The sequence below is a fragment of the Leopardus geoffroyi genome, chromosome A1 (genome assembly GCF_018350155.1).
Source record: "Leopardus geoffroyi isolate Oge1 chromosome A1, O.geoffroyi_Oge1_pat1.0, whole genome shotgun sequence".
NCBI lineage: Eukaryota > Metazoa > Chordata > Mammalia > Carnivora > Felidae > Leopardus > Leopardus geoffroyi.
The window spans coordinates 97695553-97713474 of record NC_059326.1 but is presented as its reverse complement, the minus strand read 5'-3'; the positions used below and the strand labels follow the sequence as shown (position 1 = coordinate 97713474).

Here is a 17922-nt window from a genome sequence, read left to right as displayed (position 1 = left end):
ATCTGGGCCTCTACCTTGAATTCTCTGGGGCTTGGTGGCGTTCTCAAAGTCACAAATCTTCTTCCAATTAGCCTTCACCCCCTCAGGGGTCATGGGTTGATTCTTCTGTCTTACGATGGCTCCAAGGGACCGCTCCCAGCGTACTGAAACAAACGTACAGAAACAAAACGAAGAAGCTAAGCACAGAGTTTAAAAGGGACACAGGAAGTAAAACTCATCTGAGACCCTTGAATTTTTTTTAACTGCAAGAGAAAGGAATTCAGGGGGGACAAAATGAGTCTAACATCTGAAGAGTTATACTACATGACTTTAAAGAAGTTGTTCTTGAGATGACAATCCCATGAGGATAATGTGAATTAAAAAAAAAAAAAATTATATATATATATATAAATCTAAAGGGAAACAGCTCTGCTCTGACCATGCCAGATACTACTAAAGGAAGACTGTAATGCTCAGTCATAAAAATTTTAATTATAGACAATCACACCAAAAGACTGACTTCATGACCAAAGATCACTCAGGTAATATACTTCAAGATCTTTGCTAAATAGCAAAGTGAGGGATAACCAAATTAATATGTCACATAGCCCCAGATAATTCCCTCATGCCTCCCTTTGCTCTTTGCTCGTTTTTCACAGGAAGTCAACTAGAATAGGGCAGATTCACAAAAATCACTATTGCTGTAGAAATTCTGTGAGGAGAATTTTTAAGACTGTTTGTTGCCTTTCAAAAAAGCCCAAGGAATAAAATAACCACTAGTAACCTTATTTAAACGTATTGGTCAGATTTTGATGATTATTAAATTGAAGCTTTGTCTCAGGCAATGACAGAAATACATGCTTCTAGAGTTTTCTTATGGACAAAGTCTCAGAAAAAACTTTTATTCCAACATTTCCTTTCTTAAATGGATATCCTGAGACACTTATGTTGAACAATGCTTGAGTAATATACGTTACTTTGATAACCAAAGAGAATAGTCATTAATGATGAAAATATTGATACTCTATGCTATATCAATGCCCTCCAGTAATGACAACCTTTTAAATAATTTCATTAATTCTGATACCAGCAGCCAACTGAAAACTTGATTTGGGATACTGGAATTTTTCACAATTTTTTTAAATGTCATGAAGCAAATGTCCAATGTGGAACTCACAAGATTGGGGAGCTGGGGAAAGAGATGGTTGAAGCCAAATGAGTTCACTATTGGACCAGAGGGCAACAATTTCCAGACATCAGTTGCAATTTCTGTCTCAGCAAGTTGTCCCCTGTGATTCCTGACCATTACCTCCTGATGTCTCATAGCCCCAAGGAAGAAAAGAATCAAACAAGAGAATGGGAAAATTTTCCTGCTGTGCTCTCTAGGACAAGACTCTTCCCATCTCTACAAAACAGCCCCCTCTCTCACTCTTACTCTGCAGAAACAGCAAGAACAATCATGTGGGGGCACCTGGGTGTCTCAGTCAATTAAGCATCCTGATTTCGGCTCAGGACATGATCCCATGGTTCCTGAGTTCAAACCCCAGCATCAGGCTCCATGCTGACCATGTGGAGCCTGCCTGGGATTCTCTCTTTCCTTCTCTATCTGCCCCTCCCCAACTCATGCATGTGCACATGCTCTATATCTCTCTCAAAAATAAATAAACTTTATTAAAAAAATAATAATAATGTGGGATGCCAGAGACATAGGAGGACACAGGAGGACAAACAGACTGTGCTGTCTGAAGGAACAGCCAGTTACGCATAGGCCAGACAACTCCTGAATAAGGACTGCCAACAGGGAAAAAATCCTCAACAGTTTCTTGAAAATGCCAAAGGCCTTCAAAACAGCTTCCACATTTTAGAATGCCTATTGGTATACCCATGTTTGAGGTAGAATATGCATGCACGAGCTCCAATAGTTAGCCATTTGGCAAGACCTTTACCCAGCTCCAACTGGATGTGCAAGGTTAAAAATACAGAAACAATATACGGCAAATGAAAAACTAGAAGAGACTTACATTTTCCAATCCATCCTCCTCCAACCTACCAAAAAGAGGGGAAGACAGTTATACCATCTAAAACGGATCACAAAGAGGATTTTTTAATAGAAAAACAGGCAGGTGTCATACTAAGAGTATTAGAAGGCTAGATGACAATGGATGAAAATAACACAGTTCTACAAAAGTCCATGGGCCTCCATGATTTTGCTTTGTTCATGTTACCACAGTAGAAATACAAAGCAGCATTAGGTGGTAGACAATGCATGTGGTAGAAAAGCATGACTGATGTCAGAAACTAAGGCTTTAGGGCCGCCTGGGTGACTCAGATGGTTAAGCGTCCAACTTCGACTCAGGTCATCATCTCGCTGTTTGGGAGTTCGAGCCCTGCATTGGGCTCCATGCTGACAGCTTGGAGCCTAAAGTCTGCCTGGGATTCTATGTCTCCCTCTCTCTGCCCCTCCCCTGCTCATGCTCCGTCTCTCTCAAATATAAATAAACATTAAAAAAAAAAAAACTTAAAAAAAAAAAAACTAAAGATAGTTTCTTCTACTACTAGTTGTATGAGTCCCATCAAATCATTTGAACCCTAAATCCAAGTTTTCCCCTATGTAAAATAAGGATAATAATATTCTTCATGAGCTAACCATAAAGGTTAAATAATATAAAATAGTAAGATTGTCCCAACAACACAGGCATGAAATAACAGCTCCCTCTAAAAAGATCTAGTGAAGAAAAACATAAAAAGGAAAGAAAATAAAATTAGGATTTGACTTAAACAACTACATATAGTCGTTTCAATAAGATATCTTTATAGAGAGAAGGCAAACGACCAAATATATTAGTTGCCACACAGAAAGATCACATTTTTTCTAGAGGTCATGCAGGGGAATCCCCAGAAGAGAATGTCTGATGTTAAAAAAAAAAAAAAAAAAAAAATCTTCAAGCACCACAACTACAATGTGTCAGAATTGATCATGAGAATTCCACAGGCAGAGGACAACAGAATATGTTATCAGTAGAGAGCACACAGGTTAGTGGCTCCAGGTCAAGGGCATGGCTTTTTATCACCCTTTGCCTCTATATGAATATGCCCACAACTTTTACAACAGACCAGTCAGCCCTGATGCTGTCAGGGTAGATAAGTCAGCAGTGGTTTTGGTAACAGACAAGACAGATGTCATATTGTACCGTATTTGGGAGAGGCTCAAGAAGCTGGAAACTCCTCCAGGCGCTAGAAACAAGAGGTCCAACTGAGCCAAAGAATCTCTATCTCTCCCTCTAGGTACCTCTCAGAATTTGGCAAACAGTGGCAAAACTTAATTTCAAGGTTTAAGGTGGGATATTACAGATGTTTCTTACTGTATTTTATCAATCATGCATACCAAATATTCCTCACTAAAAATGTTCACAACATACAAAACACATAAAACTGTACCTATAACATGACCTTGTTGTCTCTATAGGTTTTGCTGTATGTATAAAATGTATATCTAAGAAAAGAGACTATTCGTGTAAGATAAACATCTAGGGGCGCCTGGGTGGCTCAGTCAGTTAAGTGTCCAACTTCAGCTCAGGTCATGATCCCATGGTTTGTGGGTTCAAGCCCCTCATTGGGCTCATTGCTGACAGCAGAGTGCCTGGAACCTGCTTCAGATTCTGTGTCTCCCTCTCACCCTGCCCCTCCACTGCTTGTGTTCTATGTCTCTGTCTCTCCCTCAAAAATAAATAAACATTAAAAAAATTTTTTTAAAAAGATGCAAATCTAATTAAAGACTGGAAGAATACATAAAAATATTAATAGTAGTTATCTCCAGATAAGGGTAATATGGATGGTTTTTATTTTCTTCTCTAAACTTTCCTGTATATTTAAATTTTTCTATAAAAGCATATACGATTTTTATCTACAAAATAATAAAAATTCCTTAATGACATAAAAGGCAGGCCAACTTCTGAGCTCCAGATGGCTTGATATTATTAAATCTGTAAAGTTCTTAGAAAGTTCTTTTCACCTCTAATTTTCCACAATTCGCAATGTCTGTAATTAAGAAAGTGGAGGCACACATCTCTGCTTAGATATGTATACATTATTTTTTATTTTATCAAGTTTTTATTCAAATGCATCAGGTTAATATAGCATTCACTTCCAACTAAGCCAGGTAATTTTGCTACCAAGAAATATTTTTGGATGTCATAGTATTCTTCATATAACAGGTTCATTATTACCACAGAGAATCAAATAAAGGTGGGGCAGAGAATCTAAAATATAACAGTACTAGGGGGAAAAAAGAGATCACACTTAAATGAGGAATCAAAAATGTATAAATTGGCATAAAGAGATCTAAAAGGACTTTGACTACAAAGTGAAAACTGGATCTCACTGGATGTTTGGATTATGTGTGCTTATTTTTACAATAAACACTTAAAGCTCTACGATGAGGAAAAATATGAATGTTTATTCTTAAAGTTAAAATACATAATAGGTTATGTTCACTGACCTATCATGCCCAGACTAAATTTCTGGTATGCTGACATAACAGTTACAATTGAAGGCTAACTGTTATGTACTAGATCCAGTGCTAAGAGTTTAAAAATAGGATTTCTCGTTGTCACAAAAGCCCAAGAAAACTAATGTTCGGGGACATTAATTTGTACAATATTCCAGCGAGCCAGCAACTGTCAAAACAGAGAATTCAAAACTCAGGCTGGCTGACTCTGAACCATAAGCTCTATCCTCCTACTTTAACATTCAGGTTCCCAAATCAAATAAAACCTTCTTCATTTTACTAAACACCTCTAACCAGCCACATTTCCATTTGGTAAGCATATTAGAAATGAAGAAAGAAATTAAAACAGAATTTATCAAGTTGCTATTTCTTTCTCAAAAAAGGACATTTGTCAACATTTGTTCCTTAGTTAACTATAATATTTAAAAAATACACAAGTGAGGGGCACCTGGGTAGCTCAGTTGGTTCAACACCCGACTCCTGATTTTATCTCAAGTCATGATCTCACGGTTCCTGAGATCGAGCCCCGCGTGGGACTCTGCGATGACAACATGGAGCCTGCTTGGGATTCTCTCTCCCTCTTTCTCTGCCCCTCCACTATTCACATTTCGTCTCTCTGTCTCTCTCTCTCTCTCTCAAAATAAGTAAATAAACATTAAAGAAAAATATACAAGTGATATCAAATGATGCAGATCTTTCCAAATGTGAGCAAGTGGAAAATATTAATGCTTAAATCATTTTTTATGTTTAATTACACAAATATTACTTTGAGAGAAAGCAGGAAGGTGCAAAATACCTCAAACAAGCCACCGTTTTCCTCACAGCTCTCATGGCAAAGCCAAAGGACCAAGGGCGCCACGTAATCAGGCTTCAAAGTTTCCAGGAGATCTAAAACACATCCCAAAAACGTTTGTTAACAAGAATATACACATATTCAATCCACCATTTTGCTTTCTGAAAACTCCTTACTTACAAATTTTGGTAATTCAGAGGCTTTTTTAATAAGAACAAAATGAGATCTACAAAATTAATCAGTCTAACATTCAAAGCTTTTGAAAGAACTGTTTCATCCCTTCTAACTTTGAAGGCAACAGATACACGTTTCCAAGAGGGGTAACATACTATACAGACGACAAGTTAAGTTAAAGCTACCTAGGCAGTAAGTAGTGAGTAGAATTCTACTTAACATGAGGAACTGAAGTCACCATTCATTCCCAAAACCATTTGGCTCTCCCAGCAATTTAACCAGAAGCTAGAAAACTACAAAACAGCCTTGACCATTGTAATGGCGGTAAGATAATGATGTGAAATGAAGCTTGCAACCATCACTAATGAGTAACAAAGTGTAAGAAATATTTTCCCACTTGATGCTTTCCATGAGCAACCTAATAGAGTAGAAAGGAACAGGCATACCTTGGAGATATTGTGGGTTTGGTTCCAGACCACAACAATAAAGCAAATATACCAATAAAGCTAGTCAAATGAATTTTTTGGTTCCCCGGAGCATATAAAAGTCATGTTCATGCTACCCTATAGTCAGTTAAACTGTACATTAACATTATGCCTAAAAAAACAATGTACATATTTTAATTTTAAAACACTTTAGCCACACCTGGGTGGTTTAGTTGGTTAAGCCTCCAACACTTGATTTCAGCTCAGATCATGATCTCGCAGTTTGTGAGACTGAGCTTTGCATCAGGGTCCACGCTGAGCATGGAGCCTACTTGGGGTTCTGTTTCCCTCTCTCTACCCCTCCCCTGCTCATACTCTCTCTCTCTCAAAATAAATACTTAAAAACTAATGATAAAATAAAATACCTTATTGCTAAAAAACGATAATCATCATCTGGGTTTTCAGTGAGTTATAATATTTTAGCTAGATGAGAGTCTTGCCTCAATGTAAATGGCTGCTGATTAATCAGGGGGGTGGCTGCTGAAGGCTGGGGTGGCTGTGACACTTTCTTAAAATACAATAATGAAGTATGTCCCATCACTTGACTCTCCCTGTCAACTGATTTCTCTGTAGGATATGATGTTGTCTGACAGCATTTTACCCACACTAGAACTTTCAAAACGAGTCAATCTCTCAAACCCTGCTGCTGCTTTAACAACTCAATTTATATAATATTCTAAATCCTGTGTTATTATTTCAACAATCTTCATGACCTCTTCACCAGGAGTAGATTCCATCTCAAGCACTACTTTCTTTGCTCATCCCTAAGAGCTCCTCATCCGCTCAAGTTTTATCATGTGATTGCAAGAATTCAGTCACACCATCAGGCTCTACTTCTAATGCTAGTTCTCTTGCTATTTCCACTAAATCTGCAGTGACTTCTTTCACTGAAGTCTAGAACCCCTCAAAGTCATCCATGAGAGTGGAAATCAACATCTTCCAAATTCCTGTGAATGTTGATAGTTTAATCTCTTCCCACAAATCACAAATGTTCTTAATGGCATCTAGAATGGTGAATCCTTTCCACAAGGTTTTCAATTTATTTTTCCCAGATCCATCACGGGAATCACTGTCTAGGTCAGCTATAACATTATAAAATGTATATCTTAAATAATAAGACTTGAAAGTTGAAATGACTCCTTGTAGCAGGCCTGAAAACAACATTAATCTACATCTCCAACAGAACTCTTGGGTGAGCTGGTGTACTGTTAATGAACAGTAATATTTTGAAAGAGATCTTTTCTTCTGAGCACTAGGTCTCAACAGCAGACCCAAAATATTCAGTCAACCCTGCTGTAAACACATGTGTTGTCATCAAGGCTTTGTTGTTCCATTTATAGAACACAGGCAGAGTAGATTTTGCATAATTCTTAAGGGTCCTAGGATTTTCAGAATGGTAAATGAGCACTGGCATCAATTTAAAGTCATCAGCTGCATGGGACGCCTGGGAAGCTCAGGTGGTTAAGCGTCCGACTTCAGCTTAGGTCATGATCTTGCAGTCCATAAGTTCGAGCCCCACGTCAGACTCTGTGGTGACATTTTATAACCTGGAGCCTGCTTCGGATTCTGTGTCTCCCTCTCTGTCTGCCCCTCCCCAACTCATGTTCTGTCTCTCTCTCTCTCTCTCTCTCTCTCTCTCTCTCTCTCTCTCAAAAATAAATATTAGGGGCGCCTGGGTGGCGCAGTCGGTTAAGCGTCCGACTTCAGCCAGGTCACGATCTCGTGGTCCGTGAGTTTGAGCCCCACGTCGGGCTCTGGGCTGATGGCTCAGAGCCTGGAGCCTGTTTCCGATTCTGTGTCTCCCTCTCTCTCTGCCCCTCCCCCGTTCATGCTCTGTCTCTCTCTGTCCCAAAAATAAATAAACGTTGAAAAAAAAAAAAAATTACTATTAAAAAAAAAATAAATAAATATTAAAAAAAATTTAATAAAATAAAATATTATAAAGATTTCCTTTTAGAAATATGTTAAAAACCAGAAGTATTAAAAACCACAAGGTTGTCCACTAGTCAAGTAGTCTATTATATAATTAACTATAAGAACAGGCTCTCAATCATACACCTAAATTTTACATTTTCAAAGAACAAAGTTGGAAGACTCATATTACCTGAGTTCAAGACTTACTATAAAACTACAGTAATCAAGGGACACCTTGGTGGCTCAGTCGGTTAAGCATCCGACTCTTAATTTGGGCTCAGGTCATGATCTCACAATAGTGAGATCAAGCCCCATGTCAGACTGAGCCTGCTTAAGAGACTTTCTCTCCTTCTCCCTTTGCTCCTCCCCTACTTGCACTCTCTCTGTCAAAAGAAAGAAAGAAAGAAAGAAAGAGAAAAACTATAGTAACCAAAACTTCATGGCATTGGTAAAAAGACAGGCACACGTCAGTGGAACAGAACACAGGATTCAGAAACAGACCCGCACCTACATGGTCAATTGATTTTCCACAAAAGGACAAGGACAACCCAAACCAAGAATGAGTACTAATCTCTAGGACAAATTAACTAGTTTCTTCAACAAATAAATGGCTTTTTTTTTTTTTTTTAAGAACAAACACTTTTATTAAATAAAACAAGAGCTATGGTAACAAAATGCCTGTGGACTTTATCTGGATCCCTGTGGAATAAGCCAACTCAAAAAGGGTACCTTTTAGACAGCCAGTAAATCTTAATATTAATTTGTTATTAGGTGATGTGAAAGAATTATTTTGTTTGATGTGATGATGACACTGTGGTTATAATGTCCCTATTGGTTAGAGATATATTTCCAAGGATTTATTAGGTGAAATATAAAGTCTGAGACTTATTTTGAAATATTACAGAAAAAAAAAAAAAGGAAGAAGGTGACAAAAAAAATCATTTTGAAATATACCCAGAGCATGGTGCTTTCCTTAACAAAGGGCTATCTTCACGGGAGACTACCAGAGCCTCATGTGACCTAGGGAAAAGGCAATTAGCAAACTGGAGCCTCTCTAGCATTCCTGTCTCAATTAAGGAAAGAGGCTGAAAATGGCTAAGAAACTCTTCTGAAAGTCACAACCCAGGACTTTGACTCCCTAAAGAAAAATGGAGATTCAATCATAAGATTATAGAACATCTTCCCTCCCCGTGACTTACAGCCACAGCAACAGGACTCCAGTATAACAACAGTGGGTTCTACCTGACAGAGCTCAAAGACGCATTCTATTTAACAAAGAGTTTTTGGGGAAACCCAAAGACAACAGGGAACACAAAAACAAGGACAGAGAGGAAAAAAGCCTCTGACACAGATAGTCCCAGCAAACAAAAAACATGGCCTGTGGCCTAAGCACATCTACTTAAAATCTCACACTAAAGGCCTATTTACCTTACTTTCTACTATACCCCAGTGCACCATGTTCAGCTTTCAACAAACATTTCAAGGCATGCTAAAAGGCAAGAAAAGCACAGGCTGAAGAGACAAAGTATCAGAACCAGGTTCAAATAAAATAGACATTCTAGAATTATCAGATGAAGAATTTAAAATAGCTACAACTAGGGGTGCCTAGGTGGCTCGGTCAGTTACATGTCTGACTCTTGGTTTCGGCTCAGGTCATGACCTTGCAGTTCGTGAGTTCGAGCCCCACCTGAGGCTGTGCACTGACAGTGCAAAGCCTGCTTGTGATTCTCTCTATTCCCCATTCTCTCTGCTCCTACCCCAATCGTGCACATGTGTGCACACTCTCTCAAGATAAATAAACTTTAAAAAAAGTCTTTAAAATAAATAAATGAATACATACAATAACTATAATTAATATGCTACGGGCTGTAATGGAAAAAGCAGACAGCATGCAACAATAGATATGGCCACAATAAGCAGGGAGATGGAAACTCTAAGAACAAATCAAAAGGAAATGTTAGAAAACAAAAGCAATATAACAGAAATGAAAAGGGTCAGTGAACTTAAATATATGTCGATAGAAACTTCCCAAACTAAAATGCAAAAAGAAAAAAGAATTTTAGGGGCGCCTGAGTGGCGCAGTCGGTTAAGCGTCCGACTTCAGCCAGGTCACGATCTCGCTGTCTGTGAGTTCGAGCCCCGCATCGGGCTCTGGGCTGATGGCTCAGAGCCTGGAGCCTGTTTCCGGTTCTGTGTCTCCCTCTCTCTCTGCCCCTCCCCCGTTCATGCTCTGTCTCTCTCTGTCCCAAAAATAAATAAACGTTGAAAAAAAAAAAAAAATTTTTAAAAAGGAAAAGAATATCCAAGAACTGTGAGGTAACTGCAAAAGAGAGAATGTGTACATAAGGGTAACACCAGAAGGAGAAGAAAGAAATAGAAAAAAATATTTAAAGCAGTAAAGGCTGAAAGTTTTCCAAAATTAATGACAGACACCAAACCACAGATCCATAAGTACAGAGACTATCAAGTATCAGTATATTGCCAAAAATCTCCACCTAAGTACATTATATTCCAACTGCAGAAAAACAAAGAGAAATATCTGGGAAGAAGACGGGGGAAAAAACACCTTGCCTACAGATGTATAAGGAAAGGATTACAGCAGACTTCTCTTCTGAATCAGAAACCATGTAAGAAGCAAGAAGAAGGTGGAGTGAAATACTTAAGTGTTGAAAGAAAAACAACTACCAATCCAGGATCCCATTATCAGTGAAATCATCCTTCAAAATTGAAAAACATTAAAGGGAAAATGAGACAAGCTATAGAGTGGGGAAAAAAAATTTGCAAAACACGTATCTGATCAAGAACTTGTTTCCAAAATATGCAAAGAACGCTAAAAACTCAACAGTAGGAAAATAAACCACCCAATTTAAAAATGAGCAAAAGATAGGCGGCCTGGGTGGCTCCATCGGTTAAGCGTCTGACTTTGGCTCAGGTCATGATCTCACAGTTCGTGGGTTCGAGCCCTGCATTGGGCTCTGTGCTGACAGCTTGGAGCCTGGAGCCTGCTTTGGATTCTGTGTCTCCCTCTCCCTCTGCCCCTCCCCTGCAGGTGCTCCGTCTATCTCTCTCTCGCAAAAATAAGTAAACATTAAAAAATGAATAAATAAGGGGTGCCTGGGTGGCTGAGTCGGTTGGGCATCCGACTTCAGCTCAGGTCATGATCTTACAGCTCGTGGGTTCAAGCCCCACGTCAGGCTCTGTGCTGACAGCTTGGGGCCTGGAGCCTGCTTTGGATTCTGTGTCTCCCTCTCTCTCTGCCCCTCCCTGCTCACGCTCTGTCTCTCTCTCAAAAATAAACATTTAAAAAATTTTTTAAAAAAATGAGCAAAAGATGTGTGCAGACACATCACAGGAGTGAATAGATAAACGGCAAACAAGCATAGGAAAAAATGCACAAGATCACATATCATTAGGGAGCTGCAAATTAAAACATGAGACACCACTACAGACCTATGAGAAGGACTAAAATGCAGAAGACAGACAACAGTAAATGCTGGCAAAGATGTGGAGCAGTGAGAACTCTCCTTCATTGCTAGTGGTACTACAGCACGACACACCCCTTTTGAAAGGAAGTCTGGAAATTTCTTAACAAAGCTAAACAGTCTTAACATACAATCCAGCAACCACGCCCCTTGGTATTTACCCAAACAAGTTGAAAACTTACGTTCACACAAAAACCTGCGCATGGGGGCACCTGGATGGCTCAGTCAGTTAACAGTCCGACTCTTGATTCGGCTTAGGGCATAATCTCCTGGTTCATGGGATCAAGCCCTGCAGTGGGGTCTGTGCTGACAGCACAAAGCCTGCTTGGGATTCTCTCTCCCTCTCTCTCTCTCCCCCTCCCCAACGCATGCATACACACACACACACACACACACACACACACACACACACACACACTCTCTCTCTCTCTCTCCCTCTCCCTCTCTCTCAAAGTGAAGACACTTGAAAAAAAAATTTTCTTAAACTGCACATGAATGTTTACAACAGCTTTTATCCATAATTGCCAAAAGCTGGAAGCAACTAAGATGTTCCTCAATAGGAGAATGAATAAATTACGGACCCTCCACACCAGGGTATGTTATTCATTGACGAAAAGAAATGAACTTCAGTCCTCCCAGACATTCAAGGAGAGGGAGGATGAAGAGGTGAAGGCACGGGGGTACTTTCAGGGCAGTGAAACTATTCTATAGAAGAGAATTCTGTATATAACAGTGGATACAGAACATTATGCATTTGTGAAATCCCATATAACTATACAACACAAAGAGTAAGCCCAAGTAGAAACGATGAACTTGAGTTAACCATAGTGGATCAATACTTGTTCATCAGTCATAACAGAGGTAGTGCACTAGCACAAAGTGTTAATACGTAGTAGGAAAAACCGTATGGGAACTATCTTCACTATCTGCCCAATTTTTCTATAAACCTCAAACTACTCTAAAAAATACAGCCTATTAGTATTAAAAAATAATCATTGCTGTAAACCAGAATGCTATTGCCACCTTCAGTAAAAAGCAAAAACAACAAAGCAAAGATATTTAGGTATTCATGTGTACCTATGCAGAGAAAAAGAATGAAATTTCATCTCTGAATGGTAAAATTATGGATCATTTTACATTTTTTTCCTTTGGGTTTTCCTAAATTTTCTGTAACGAATACAAATTATGCATAATGCTTTTTGAAACTGTAAGATAAATAACACTTTAAGTATTCAGAAAATTAAGTACTTCTGCAAAACTCACTCCACACAGATTTGTAGCTAAGAGCACTGAAAAATCTAAGCTACTTACCTTCAGGCATAACTGTCTGGGTCATCCGGGATCCAGCTGTAGGGGCAATAGTGTTACAGTGAATGTTGCTTTTCTTGCCTTCAAGTGCAATAGTGTTTGAAAGGCCCAGAAGACCCAGCTTCGCAGCACTATAATTGGCCTGGCCAAAGTTGCCGTATATTCCTGAAGCTGATGAAGTCATAATAATCCTGAAAGGAAAAATCCATCTCTCAAAATCTCTTTCCCATGTTTTGACAACAATGCAAATTCCAAACTTAATTTTTTTCTTTTTCCGTACTATTACACCTGTCAAAAGCAACTCTGTATACTGTCATTAGGTTCCTACAGTCATGATTCATACATGTAAAATAATATTAATAATAAAAGTAATCTCTCAAAATTTAACTACAAGATTTAACTTTTAAAAAGAATCCCCAATCAGGACCAAATAAATTCAAGTGTAAGAACGTATATTCATTATCTACTGAGAACAACAATAAATATTTATAAACAAAATAAAGTGGCAATATACGAGTTAATGCTACAATAAGAAGTATAAGAAAAACCAGTTGTAATTCTTTACTTCTCATTACACTGCCCATTTTTGTGGATAATGTTAAATGCCTCATACTAAAACTATGCCATCTCCAAAACTGGACCCAATCTCACTCACTCTATTTAGTCGACCAAAGAAAACAATTCACATCATTCATTTTCAGAAACTGAGGGTCAGGAGAAACGCTCCAAGAACAGGTGTCACAAACAATTTACTGCTAGAAAATGCGTGTGAACCGTAAGTTAACAGGACGGGCTGTGTCAGAGGGCACCAAGCCACCTCCCAGCTCTGCTTTGTTCCAAGGCACTCGCACAAACACCGCCACAGATGGGACCTACAGGTCCCAAACCATTTATAAAGAGCAGCTCCTGTCTGACCAGTACCAGCCAGCTGGACACACAGCTCGTCTCCCCTCACGTGATCAGTAGACACAAAATAATACTTTGGTTAAAAAATAACGTACGGCTGAATCCTCCATGTTTGTACTGCTAGAATATCAGAGAGCAGCAGGAAATTCATTAATAATGAAAAGCAGGAGGTGAAAAGAAATACAAAGTTGGCCAGCTCAGCTAATAGGTGGCTAAATGACCCCAATTTAATGAGAGGGTATATGGCAACACTGCATTAAAAAGCCTGTGAGGGGCACCTGAGCAGCTCAGTCGTTTAAACGTCCAACTCTTGGTTTCAGCTCAGGTCATGATTTCACAGTTCGTGAGTTTGAGCCCTACATCGGGCTCTGCGCTTAGAGTGCGGAGTCTGCTTGAGATTCTCTCTCTCTCCCTCTCTCTCTGTCTCTACCCCCTTGTGCTATCTCTGTGTCAAAATAAATAAATTAAAAAAAAAAAAAAAAAAAAAAAAAAAAGCCTGTGCAGATCTGAATATATCTTCATCAACGTCAAAGCACTTAATCTTTCCCTGGACACGAGGACCCACACACAGTGTCTCCAGTCCCCCAACAGCCACATGCAACTCTACCTCCCAAACTTCTGTTTCTTCATATGATCCCAAGCTGCCCGGGTCACTTGGAATGAGCCTCGTAAATGGACTCTATGGATTATATCTAAAACAACAAATTATTTTTATTACATATTTTGTTAAAAATTAGATAGGCATGTCTCATAATCAACATAAGCAATGATTTATTTATACAAAGACATCAATTTTATACCAAACATTCATTTAACTTTTTTAGTTAATTTACTTATTTTGAGAGAGAGTGAGCGAGCATGAGCGGGGGAAGGCCAGAAGAAGAGAGAGAGAATCTTAAGCAGGCTCCACGCTCAGTACAGAGCCCAATGCAGGGCTCGATCCCACAACCCTGGGATCATGACCTGAGCTGAAATCAAGAGTCAGATGCTAGGGGCGCCTGGGTGGCGCAGTCGGTTAAAGCGTCCGACTTCAGCCGGGTCACGATCTCGCGGTCCGTGAGTTCGAGCCCCACGTCAGGCTCTGGGCTGATGGCTCAGAGCCTGGAGCCTGTTTCCGATTCTGTGTCTCCCTCTCTCTCTGCCCCTCCCCCGTTCATGCTCTGTCTCTCTCTGTCCCAAAAATAAATAAACGTTGAAAAAAAAAAAAAAAAAAATTTAAAGAGTCAGATGCTCAACCAATAGAATCACCTAGACACCCCTATACCAAGCATTCAAAATCAACTATTGTCACACTACTCCCTGAGTAACCATTTTTTGCTTTTATCCCAATTATGTAAGCAATCAATAGTTCATACTCGTTTTCCCTATAATTCATGATAAAATTATTATAATCCCTGAGCACATCTAAATACAATGCCATCTTTAATTTACAAATAATTTAATTTAAAAATCCACTACTACAGGGGTGCCTGGGTGGCTCGGTCAGTTAAGTGTCAGACTTCGGTTCAGGTCATGATCTTGCAGCTCATGGCTTCAAGCCCTTCGTCAGGCTCCAAGCTGCTGGTATAGAGCCTGCTTGGAATTCTCACTCTCTTCTCTCTCTCTCTGCCCCTCCCCCATTTGGGCTTTCTCTCTCTCTCAAAATAAATAAACTTAAAAAAATAAAATCCACTGGAGCACCTGGGTGGCTCAATTAAGTGTCTGACTTCAGCTCAGGTCATGATCTCACAGTCCGTGGGTTCGAGCCCCACATCGGGCCCTGGGGTGACAGCTCCGAGCCGGGAGCCTGCTTCAAATTCTGTCTCCCTCTCTTTCTCTGCCCCTCCCCTGCTCGCTCGCTCTCTCTCTCTCTCTCTCTCAAAAATAAATAAATATTAAAAAAATTTTTTTTAATCCACTACTATAAATATCCAAGAATTTTACACGTACACTGGGAATCAACACAAACATTAAAGTGTAATGTATATAATTGTTGAATCACTATGCTGTGCATTTGAAAATAATATAACATTGTATGTCAACTATACTTCAATAATGAACATTTTTAATGAAATAAATAAAATTTTGAAAAAGCGTGATTATAAACTACACAGTTCACTGTCAAGAAAACGTTGCTCACTATTTCCCTATTTTTACCAGGGTAAACTATAAATGAGTTGGGGGAGGGGGGTAAGAAAATGGAGGGAGAGAGGGAGGAGACAGGGTTAAGACAGACCCATCTGCTTTTAGGGATGTCAATCTCATGAACACACAAGTTGGGGAATGATTCAGATAGACAAACAGCTGCAGATTTCATTTGTTCTCTTAATTATCAAGGTTTTACCGTTACTTATTTTTGTTCTGATCTGGAACATCGACAAATGTTTTCACGTGTATATTAGAAGAATAAGGTAAAAATGAAAAGAGAGAAACTTAAGAAAGAAAAAGAAGAAAGGGAAGGTGACTAGGGGGTTCGGAATAGTGAGCCTGGGATAAAAGCAGAGGAGGAAACGGCCTGACCCCACCAGAGTGGAAAGGAAATCGAAAAGGTAAGCCCCTTTTGCTAACTTTCTCAGCTTCTTTTTTTGCCCCAGTTGTTAAAACAGAAAGAGGAAATTAAAAGCCCTTCTTTGCTTAATTCTCAATCATAAAAATATTTTGCTTCTTCTAAAAGAACTCCTGGCCATTGTCCCCAGAGGCACATTCTATAGACGGTGATATGATTTACCTCAGTTGCCATGCCTCCCCAGGTCTCAGCCACCTTTGTTTACTTTCGTTCTGACAGCCAATGAAAGTAAAGGCATGAAGACCAAACGGCGGGGGACATGGGACAACTGTGACTTGTTTGTTATCTAAACTCAATCTTTCTGGGGCTCCTGGGTGGCTCAGTCAGTTACGTGTCCAACTTCAGCTCAGGTCATGATCTCACAAGTTCCACATCGGGCTCTGCACACGTCAGATTCTCGGTCTCCCTCTCTCTCTGCCCTTCCCTGGCTCACCACCCCCACCCCCAATCAAAAACAAATAAATAAACATTTAAAAATAAATAAATAAACACAATCTTTCTGTGGCATTCCTAATGGGATTTTCCCCTACTCATTAGAAACTTTGAAATTACATCGATGGTTTTCCCTCCCCAGTTCTCAGAACTCCAACATCTTCGGCGCCTCACACCCCTTCTATATCCTCCTCTGGCTCTTGAAATAGGAATCACACAAGCAGCTAAGCATGTTGAAGACCGTTACAAAGAGGTATTACAAAGAGGTAATACAGAGGGGCACCTGGATGGCTCAGTCAGGTAAGTGTCCGACTCTTAATTTCAGCTCAGGTCATGATCTCACAGTTTGGAGATTCGAGCTCCATGTCAGGCTCTGTGCTAACAGTGAGAAGCTTGCCTGCCATTCTCTCTCCCTCTCTCTCTGCCCCTCCCCTGCTCTCTCTCTCTCTCTCAAAAATAACTAAAAAAAAAAAAAAAAAAAGTACAGCTGGGAAATGCTAACATCTTCTCAAGATAAAGGGGAAAATGACTTGAAAGGCACAAAATCCATTCAGGTAACTTCTGTCAACTGATTTAAAGTTTTCTGGTTTATCAAATGTTAAAAGAAAATAAGCTACTTCCAAATGTTGTTGTCATTTTCAGTTGTAAAGTTTATTCATCATATTCATCATCTACATTTGGAGGAGCAAAAGTAGGCAGAAACAGGTTTTTCCTTAAATATACAAATGTCTCAAATATTATAAGGTTAAATGGGTAGGTTATGTCCTACAGAGATGTATGTTACAAACAACTTACCCCAGTCTTCATCACTTATTCTAGCAAAAGAACCATCCCTCAGAATTCTAAAAACAATGATATTATATAGGTTAGAGGGGAGGAGTATCTACTTGGAAAAAAAAAAATTTCACAGACACATTATTTTACTTAAAATGAAAAAAGAAATACTCACCCAGCATTGTTGACCACAACATCTACAACATAAAAAAAGAAAAAAATATATATATATCCAAGTCACAAATATAAAAGCAAACATGTTAATTTGCATTGGCTTACAATTCATATTTCTTTCAAAATTGGGGTCCCCCCCATGGAAAAGTAAATAATAATAGGAAAAGAGTGATATCAGAAAAAAATTTTATACCTAAAGTAAAATAACAAAAACAAAAACAAAAACAAAAAACAATTCACAAGTATCACATCCTTATCAGTGCTTTCCTCTCAAACTTACATACATACGTTTTTCCACCTCCACCTTCTGCCAAAATTCTATCAGCTTATTTGTAGGATTAGCTGTTGTCCAACCTGTAAGGTTCTTAGCATTCAGTGGTAACCACAAGCCATCCCTCAATTAATCTCAGAATTCACTCAGAAAATCAAGTTTAAAAGATTTGTTTTTG

The 17922-nt window shown here is 39.1% G+C and overlaps 1 protein-coding gene across 2 annotated transcripts in view; it reads right to left on the bottom strand.

Annotated features, from left to right (window-relative positions):
• Nucleotides 1-17922, bottom strand: part of HSD17B4 (hydroxysteroid 17-beta dehydrogenase 4) — an 88646-nt gene that overhangs the window by 51276 nt on the left and 19448 nt on the right. For both annotated transcript variants that reach the window (XM_045486683.1, XM_045486688.1), the window contains exons 5-11: nucleotides 17475-17496; nucleotides 17321-17367; nucleotides 14156-14240; nucleotides 12646-12833; nucleotides 5283-5374; nucleotides 2001-2025; nucleotides 15-143 (exon numbers count right to left, since the gene is read on the bottom strand). In XM_045486683.1, coding sequence (XP_045342639.1) covers nucleotides 15-143; nucleotides 2001-2025; nucleotides 5283-5374; nucleotides 12646-12833; nucleotides 14156-14240; nucleotides 17321-17367; nucleotides 17475-17496 — 588 coding nt within the window. The remainder of the gene's footprint in view (nucleotides 1-14; nucleotides 144-2000; nucleotides 2026-5282; nucleotides 5375-12645; nucleotides 12834-14155; nucleotides 14241-17320; nucleotides 17368-17474; nucleotides 17497-17922) is intronic.